Source organism: Pezoporus flaviventris, unplaced genomic scaffold (genome assembly GCF_033815535.1).
Source record: "Pezoporus flaviventris isolate CSIRO_AGI_PZ_B2104156 unplaced genomic scaffold, CSIRO_AGI_Pfla_v1 ptg000072l, whole genome shotgun sequence".
Classification (NCBI taxonomy): Eukaryota; Metazoa; Chordata; class Aves; order Psittaciformes; family Psittacidae; genus Pezoporus; species Pezoporus flaviventris.
In genome coordinates, this window is record NW_026892620.1 from 6940227 (window position 1) to 6949616 (window position 9390).

At 53.1% G+C, this 9390-nt stretch overlaps 1 protein-coding gene across 2 annotated transcripts; it reads right to left on the reverse strand.

Annotated features, from left to right (window-relative positions):
- Positions 1–705: 705 nt before the first annotated feature.
- LOC133279189 (T-cell activation Rho GTPase-activating protein-like) lies at positions 706–3110 on the reverse strand. Of its 2 annotated transcripts, XM_061472620.1 has the most exons (7): positions 2859–3110; positions 2580–2741; positions 2296–2405; positions 1756–1944; positions 1407–1532; positions 1068–1123; positions 706–993 (listed from the first exon to the last, which is right to left on the reverse strand). In XM_061472620.1, exons 4-7 carry the CDS (start codon positions 1849–1851, stop codon positions 879–881), a joined length of 393 nt encoding a protein of 130 aa, XP_061328604.1. In that variant the 5' UTR covers positions 1852–1944; positions 2296–2405; positions 2580–2741; positions 2859–3110; the 3' UTR covers positions 706–878. The 2 variants fall into 2 exon arrangements, with proteins under 2 accessions (XP_061328604.1, XP_061328603.1); XM_061472619.1 differs by lacking the exons at positions 706–993; positions 1068–1123; positions 2580–2741; positions 2859–3110 and having other exon boundaries at positions 1146–1532; positions 2296–2573.
- Between the last annotated feature and the right edge of the window lie 6280 nt (positions 3111–9390).

Below are 9390 nucleotides of genomic sequence, written 5' to 3' on the forward strand. Positions count from 1 at the left end.
TCCTAAATATATCCTAAGGTGTATCCTAAAATTTGTTTTGAAAAGACGTAGTAATAGACTAATAAACATAGTTATAAGCATAGTAACAAGCATAGTAATAATGATAGTATCAAGGTCCAGAGGCCAGCTCTCCACTTGGGGAGATGCTCCAGCGGGTGGCTTTTGCTGGTGGAGCTGAGTGAGCCAGCAAGGCCTCCTGCGAGGGCTGGGATGGGTCTGAGTGTGCTGCTCTGGCTCCAGGGAGAGGTAGTGGAACCTTCCATCCACAGCAGAAGGACATGGTGGCTCTGTCCTCGCCGCTGCCGAGGTGGTGCTGGGGCCGGCCGTAGGGTGGAACTCCAAGCCCAGGCAGCAGAGCTCATCCGGGGAATCCAAAGTAGTGAATGGGCACCATATAGGGAGAGTCAGAAAGCACTGATGAAGCCATAACAGCAAGAGCAGGCAGGACTTGGCTCCTGGGCTTTTCGGAAGTATGCTGTAAAAGAGGTCATTGCTAGCACAAGAGAGAGGCTCCTTACTGGTTCCTTACTGGCAACTACAATGTTGCTTTGGTAACTTCTCAATACATGTAATACCCTTAGAGCACAGGAAGTTGACAGAGATGTGCAGTGCCCCCTTGCCAGGCAGCAGGGCTCAGCAGGGAGCCCTGGGAAGCTGGGATACGATCCTTTCCAAAACCCAAGCAGCAGCATCCCATTGATCATGGGTTGGCCGGCAATGCTGGGGTAGTATGTTTCTCCTAACATACATGCTCCCCCGAGGGCAGGACAATCCTGTGCACCTCAGGAACATTTCCTATATTCAGAGCTTGACAAAAAGATGGAACACAGGGTCTGCTACATACCTGGGTGCCTTGTTATTCCCCTGCTTGAATTTCTTCAGTCGCACATCCCTGAGAGCTCAGTTCTGCTTTTCTTCTGGCACGGTGGCCCATCACTGCCCTCTTCCCAGGCTGCTCTCTGCTTCCTGGTGTTCTGTGAAGAACCTGGGAACCTTTCCATTCAATAGTATTGTTAAACAGGTGAAGCCGTGAGTACCTTGAACTAAGCAAAGCCAGGCAGTTTTACCTTTTCTCCCCGGAAGAGCTCCTCTGTTTTTTGCTCTCGGGAGTGATGGGAGGCACCTGCAATGGCAATGTGTAGGTTAGCAGGGGGCAAGGACCTCCCTGCACAATTGCTACTTTAGCTCTAAAAGGCACATCCCTTGGATGAGTTTGCTCAGCTCAGGTGAGCCACCTGTGGTGGGATCACCTCACAAAGCGGGATGGCCAACCTGCATCGGCCTTGCTCTGCACTTTGGCAGAGCTGCAGGCTGGTGGATGACCATGCTTGTTCCTGCGGTGGCAGCAGCCCCACCTTCTGATTAGGGAGGCTTTTGCTGTCATGCTGCTCATGCACTTCACTTACCTCTGCTGTTTCCAGCTCTGCTTGTGCTGCTGGTGCCTCCTCATCCTCCTCTCTGGCCAGCCCAGCCACCTGCTCTCCAAGGAGCTCCTCATGGTGGTCGATGAGGAACTCGACGAGTTGCGTCACCTGCACACAGCAAACCACTGCTTTCACTGAGGGGGCTGATGAGGGCACAAACAGCCTTTCCCAGCCTGACCCGCATTTCTCTGAAGTAAGGTGCAGCCATGGGGATGCTCTTCCCGGCTACTGCCCCATGGCTTTGCTGATGGGAGGTGGCAGCCAGGGCCTTCTGAGCACCAAAGCCTGGCTGGGCTGGGGACGCTGTAGCCGGGCAGTGAGCACAGCGTACCTTCCCTGTCTCCAGAGCCAGGATATCCAGGGGGAGCTCCTGGGGTGGGCTCAGGAGGTTTGGTGCCAGGCAGATGGCCAGGTTCCCAGCAGTCATCTTGGTTATGGCCACGTTCCTGCTGATCCTTCTAAGCAGGGATAGCAAGTGCCCAGCAGGAGGAGGTTTGCCTCTGGCAACTTGCTGGCCACCCTGAGGGAAGAGGAGCACAATGTTAATAAAGTTGGTGTTGACAACACAGGTCTCCCAGGCTGATCTCACCAAAGGCCACTGCCTGGTCTACAGCAGAGGGACTGCCTTTGCTGATACAGCCACCTCCCTCCCTCCCTGCCTCTCTGAAAGAGACCCTTGTTGGAGCAAGCCCCACCACCTGTGGGAAGTACTCCCTGGAGAGTAAAGCTTTTCAGTGCCTCTTTTCCCCAAAACATAAACTCTACAGCAGCAGGAGGTTGCTTGCAGGAGCCATGGCTATTTCAGGCAGGCCACTGCTTTGCAGTGGAGTCCCAGCCTGTGCCAGTCCCTGCTGGCTGCTGCAACACTTACCCTCTCAGCACTGCCAGCCTCTCCTGCCTGCTGGTCTTCTCCATGGCACTCATCCACTCCTAGTACAGCTGGATGCTGAGAAGCTTAGAGGGGATCTTCCGGAGGAGGTCCTGCAGTGCCAAGGGCTCCATGTGAGGCTTTGGCCACTGCCTCCAGGAGCACAGGCAGCATCCCCAGCCCTCTGGCTCATGAGCAGGTGGCTGGGTTTCTGCTTGTGCTCCCGCAGGTGCCCATCAGCCCCAAGAGAGCCAGGAGCTGCAGGGCTCTGGGTCAGCAGGGCTCACCTTCAAGAAGACAGCCAACAACAGCACAGGCTGGTTTTCCAGCTGCATTGGCATCCCGCTGTCCAGTGCGTCCCTGATCTCGTGGCAGGCGCACTCGCTGGCCGCCTGCCGAAAGATCCCCTCTGTGGATGGGCTGTGCTCATTGAGCAGAGCCAGCAGGTCCTGAGGGCACAGAGAAGGAGAGTTGCTGGGCTGGAGACAGACCCTGAGGTAGGTGCTGGGGACAGCCTCTCTAGGGAGGAGTCTGAGGGATGGGATGGGGAACCCCTGCTGGCTTACCTGGATGGGCTGGGGCAGCATGCTGTCCTGGTTGCACAGATCTGCCAGGGGCCGGCCAAAAAGAGCTCCCACACCAGCAGAGCCCAATGGCTCTGGTGCCCCTGCTGCAGCCAAGATGACTGGCCGTGCAAATGGCCAGGGCAGCCTCCTCCTGCTCCTGCTCGTCCCGCCTGCTGCCAAGGGAAACAGAGCAAAGAGCCGTGGAGGAGAAGCACCAGGAGAGTGGTCCCAGACTCCCTCAGTGCTGTCTACCCGCCAATGTTCTACACGGAAATGAGGGGCCCTGGGGCTCAGCTCTCTCCTGCTGCCGAGGATAGACGTGCCCTGTGGGAAGGGCAGTGGCAGCCCCATCACAGCACGTGTGCCTGCCTGCAAGAACAGGAGAGAAGGGTCATCTTGCCCCTGTCTTCTCCACACCATTCACATGGCCATGTCTGCCTTCACTGCGGGGGGGGGGGGGGACAGGAACTGGCAGCTGCTTGGCACCAGCCTGCAAGAAATGGGCTGTGCTCACCAAGGAACCTCACAGCAGAAAGGTCCCCTGGAGAGCTGCATCAGCTGCTGGCCGTGTGTGAGAGGTGGGGATGGGTGAGATTGCACCTCAAGTGAGTCTGACCTGAGCCTGGCGCTGGAGCAGCTCCTCCAGGCTGCTGGCATCCAGTGCCGTCCCCTGGGCAAGTGGAAAAGAACAGAAGGTGAGGAGCAATGCAGCTGATGCTGGGCTGGGGCAGCCTCTGGGGGCAGAGCATGGCAGCCACTCAGCTCCTTCAGCATCAGCCTTATGGACGGCAGCTGGGTCACTCTGGCTCCCTGAACTGCTTCCGGTGGTCTGTGCACAGGGAAGGGGCAGAGAAAAAGCTGTGTGAGACCCAAGCCAGCTCTCCCCTCTGCTGCCAGCCTGGGGAGTGCTTCCACACTGCCAGGAACAGCTGGTACTGCCCAGCAGTGGAGCAGGAACAGTGGGAGTGGCGAGAATGGGGCTGGACAGGTGTTGGCTGGACACAGGTGGAGGAAGCATCTTCACCAGATGTGCCCATTCAGCGGTGGGGGCACCTCTGCCTGCAGCTGTGGGGGCACCTCTGCTCAGCTCAGCAGAGGTGTTTTCTCATCATTCAGATGCCACTCATGGAGCATCCCACCATGATGGAAGTAAGGGCAGCCCAGGCTACAGTGCCAGGCAGGGCTTACCCAAGGAGGGCGTTGACCCAGAGTTCCTTCACTACTCAGGAGCTGTGAAAAGAGGGGAGAAACAGACTTAGTGCCTGCTGTGCCCCAGTGGATGATGACCCATGGGGCAGGGCAGAGGTGCTGCCCACCCCTCTGATGAGACATTGCACCAGGACTCACCAGAAAGTGATGACACAAGAGTCGCAGGGCCAGAGGAAGACAAGGGAGCTGGTGGCCTTCCCTTCCTCCTCCTCCTCAGCAGCATCACCGGCTGAGCCCTTCCCACCGCTCAGCACCTGGAGCAGGCCCAGGACCAGGCAGTGCTGCGGGCATGGGATGCTGCCAGGTCTGCAGAGAGGAGTGGCAGGGAGTGAGCTGGAGGTGGTTGAGCCTGCTGGCTCCCCTCTAGTGCCCACCTGCCATGGGCACAACCACAGGTGTATCCACCACCAGGGTGCTGGGGGCCTGGGGCTGTTATTTGGCTGTCCCTGCTCTGGTGCCCTGGTGGCAGGGCCAGGTCTTGGGAGGAAAGGCAGCTGGGCTCTGCCAATCTTACTTGGTCTTGGCAATGACCAGGGTGTCTCTGAAGAGGACGAGGTCCCTCTTCTTCCTCTGGCCACGGCCCTGTGTCATCTGCACAGGTTCCCTGAGCAGCGGCTTGGGCAACGCCTGGTCAGGTACACACTGCTGGTTGGGGCCAGGGTCATCCCTGCAGGGCAGACAGCATCAGACATGAGCAAGGCAGCTGCTGCAGGGCCCGGCTTGTGCCAGTGTATCCCTGGGCTGTGGGGGAACCCACCTGGACCCGCAGCAGCAGAGCCACTGCCCCATCCTGACAGGGGTGCGAGAAGACTTGCAAATAAAACTTGTCACACTCGGGACGGGAGCGCTCCTCCACAAAAGGGAAGCACCCCCAGTGCCACTGGTGCTGCCACTCGCAGCACCATCCATGGAGGCACTGGGGCTGTTGCTGGGCCAGCACCGGGTTAGAACGGAACACCACTGTGACCTCAGTTCTGGAACCCAGGGGCCCAGATGGGACAGAGCCCTGTGGGACTCACCCCAGGATGCCCATGTCCAGCCCCAGCCCCAAGGACTGCTCACTTACAACTGCAGTGTCCACCAATGGAAAGTCATGGCTCCTGCAGCCATGGTCTTCCGACTCGCAGGACCTGGGGAGCCCCAGGTCTACCATGCACACTGAAGTCTGAGGCAATGCTAAAGCATTAAATGCCTCTGTCTTTTCTTCATCCCCACTTTTCAGTGGCTGTCTTCATAAAGTATCGTTTCAATACTTTCCTTAGGCCTCTGCTTGTTATTAGTATATGTCAAAAAGCCTTTTGTTGTTGTCTGATGGAACACTGACCAGTTTCATCTCTAGCTGAGCTTTGGCCTTTCGTGACGTCTCCCTCCAAGTGTGAACCACAGCTCAGTAGTCTTCCTAAGAAGTTCGGCCTTGCTTCTAGAGAGCACACAATTTCTGTTCCCGTCCCAATTCCAAGAAGAGTTCCAAGCTGTTCTTCTGCTGCACCTGCTTGACTTCCATTGACATGATGGGATTGCTGCTCCTGTGTTTTCAAAAGCTGGTTCTTTAAAAGTGAGCAGCTCTCATGTCCCCCTAAGTCCTCAAAAGCTCCTGCCCAGGAGACCCTGCCAAGTAGGTCCCTCTGCACCTTCAGGTTTGCTCTCTTGATACCCAGTGTAGCAACTTTGCTTAACTTTTCCCTCATGACGTGCAAAAGTTTGAGCTCAAGGTCTTTGGGATTAGCGTGGCCAAGACAGACTCCTATCATGACACCTCGCATGCGTCCTTCTTGATTCACAAAGAGCAAGTCCAGGAGGGCACCTTTTCTAGCTGGCTCACTGAGTACTTGTGGAAGGAAGTTACCTTCCACAAACATCAGGAATTTAGCAGCCTCACTTGTCCAGCAGTGACATTATGTTATTCCCAGCTGATGTGTGGGAAGTGGAAATCTCCCAGAAGGACAAGAGCTACCTATCCAGAGATTTCTCCTGATTGCCTATAGAATCATGTCTGTGTGTGTCGTGGTTTAAACCCAGCCAGTAACTCAGAGCCACACAGCCTCTCACTCACTCCCTCTGTTCTTACCTCCCAGCCTCCTCTCCCAGAGAGATGGGGAGGAGAATCAAAATAATGTAACTCCCACTGGTTGAGATAAAAACAGCCCAGTACCTAAGGTATAGCACAAAACCACTACTGCTACCACCAATAATAATAATGATAAGCGAAATAACAAGGGGAGAGTATATGAAACTAAGGGGAAAGGAAAGAAAACAATAAACAACAGTGATGCAGAATGCAATTGCTCACCACCCTCCAACCGATACCCAGCCTGACATGAGCAGTGATCTGGGCCTTCCAGGTAACTCCCCCCTGTTTATGTACTGGGCATGACATGCTGTGAATACCCCTTTACCTAGTTTGGGTCAGGTGTCCTGTCTCTGCTTCCTCCTGGCTTCACATGCTCCTCCTCACTGTCAGAGCATGAGAGACTGAAAAGTCCTTCATCAGGGTAAGCATTACTTACCAACAGCTAAAGTACTGGTGAGTTAACAACATTGTTCTCAGACGAAAGTCAAAACACAGCACTGCACCAGCAACTAGGATGGAGAAAAACAACTGTTACAGCTGAACCCAGGGCAGTATCCATCCCTTATTCCATATCATTCACCTCATGCTCAGACTTTTTTTCAATATATAATTTTTTGTCCCAGATATATATAAATACGCCCCACACACATAGAAAGAGACAGATACCATTCCCTAGTCCATGGATCAATCCCTATGAAGCTGCTAAATTCATTCCATGATGTCAGGCTCCATCTCTTGTAACAGTCTTTCAGGGCAGGAGACAGTGTGTAGTGTTGGGTTGTTGCCTGCTGCTGACACTGCTGAACTCCTCTGGTCACTGCTAACCTCGTCTGGTCACTGCTGAGCTCATTTGGTTTCATCAAAGCTCATTCTTTGTTGGGTTGATGATCGGAGAGATGTCAGAGTCAGTTGATGATGACCTGAGGACAGTTCTGCTGCTGCTGCTTGCTTTTCTCATGACTTTATTCTCTGCTGATGATCATGACAGCATTTTCTTTTCAAAACCCAGAGTGGTGGAGATGGGCATCTAGCTGATGGGCTATAAAAGTGTTATATAGCAGGAAACAGCATATAATTGAGTTCATTGGCTGTTTTCCCCCAAAATTAAATCCCCTTGAGGTACACACTGGACTTCCACATCTTCCCACATTACCCACCAAGTATATCCTGGTGCCTAAGGGAAAGCAATCCCATGAGTGAGTTTGCCTTTACCTGAAGCAGGAATAACCCAGACTGTCTTCCCCAGCAAATTCTTTATGTGCACCACAGGAACTTTATCCCCCTCCCCCTAATATGTAAAAGTTCTGACTGGGCTGGGCCAGCCCTGTTGGAAGATCCCCTAGTGCTGACCAACCAGGTAGCTTTTGGCAAATGTCTGAAAGTTCCCCCACCCATTGCTCTCAGTATAATTTTTAACAGCCCATTGTACCATTTGATTTTCCCAGAGGATGGTGCATGGTAGGGGATGTGATATACCCCCTCAACGCCACGCTCTTTGGCCCAAGTGTCTATAAGGTTGTCCTGGAAATTAGTCCCATTGTCTGACTCAATACTCTCTGGGGTGGCATGTTGCCACAAAATCTTTCTCAAGGCCCAGGATAGTGTTCCAGGCAGTAGCGTGGGGCACAGCGTATGTTTCCAGCCACCCGGTGGTTGCTTCCACCATGATAAGCACATGACGCTTGCCTTGGCGGGTTGGTGGCAGTGTGATATAAACAATCTGCCAGGCCTCCCCATATTTATACTTCAGCCATCATCCTTTATAACAAAGAGGCTTTAACCGCTTGGCTTGCTCAATTGCAGCACATTTCACATTCATGAATGACCTGGACAATAGTGTCCATTGTTAAGTCCACCCCTCAATCACGAGCCCATCTGTATGTTGCATCTCTGCCCTGATGGCCTGAGGTGTCATGGGCCCACCAGGCCAAAAATAATTCACTATGCTGCCAATCTAAGTCCATCTGAGCCACTTCAATCTTCGCAGCTTGATCCACTTGTTAGTTGTTCTGGTGTTCCTCAGTGGCCTGACTCTTGGGTACACGGCATAGCTTCACCACCATGTTCTGCACCCAGACAACGATATCTTACCGCAGTGCAGCAGCCCAGATGGGTTTACCTCTGTGTTGCCAGTTGCTCTGCTTCCATTGCTACAGCCACCCCAACAGGGCATTTGCCACCATCCATGAGTCACTATAAAGTACTGGCTACTTTTCTCATTCAGCAATGTCCAAGGACAGCTGGATGGCTTTCACCTCTGCAAACTGACTTGATTTACCCTCTCCTTCAACAGCTTCTGCAACTTGTCGTCGGGGACTCCATACAGCTGCCTTCCATCTCCGATGCTTTCCCACAATACGGCAAGACCCATCAGTAAACAAGGCATACTGCTTTTCACTTTCTGACAGTTTATTATATGGTGGGGCCTCTTCAGCATGCACCGCCTCCTCCTCTGGTGATTCCAAAATCTTTGCCTTCTGGCCAGTCCATGATGACTTCTAGAATTCCTGGATGACTGAGATTTCCTATTCGAGTTCGTTGTGTAATTAGTGCAGCCCATTTACTCCATGTAGCATCAGTTGCATGATGTGTAGAGGAGACCCTGCCTTTGAACAACCAGCCACCCCCAGAGCTGTGCTTCAGTGACAATCACTTCTGAAGCAGCTCAAACCCCTTCATAGGCTTCCAATATCTCTTCTTTGGTTGGGGTATAGCTGACCCTGGATCCTCTGTATCCCTGACTCCAAAAGCTGAGGGGTTGACCTCGAGTCTCCCCTGGAGCTTTCTGCCAGAGGCTCCAGGTAGGACCGTTCTCCCCAGCTGCAGTGTAGAGCACATTTTTCACATTTGGCCCAGTCTGGACTGGTCCAAGGGCTACTGCATGAACTATCTCTCATTTAAGTTGTTCAAAGGCTTGTTGTTGCTCAGGGCCCCATTTAAAATCATTCTTCTTCTGCGTCATATGATAGAGAGGGCTTACAAACAAACTGTAATTTGGGATATGCATTCTCCAGAACCCCACAAAACCTAGGAAAGCCTGTGTTTCTTTCTTATTAGTAGGTGGAGACATTGCTGTTATCTTGTTGATCCCATCTGTTATGATCTGAAGATGTTCATCTTGCCATTTTATTGCCCAAAATTGAATCTCCTGTGCAGGTCCCTTGACTTTTTTCCAGTTAATGTCAAAACCAGCTTTCACCAGGATTTGGATTATTTTCCTCTCTTTCTCAAAGACTTCTTCCACTGTATTAC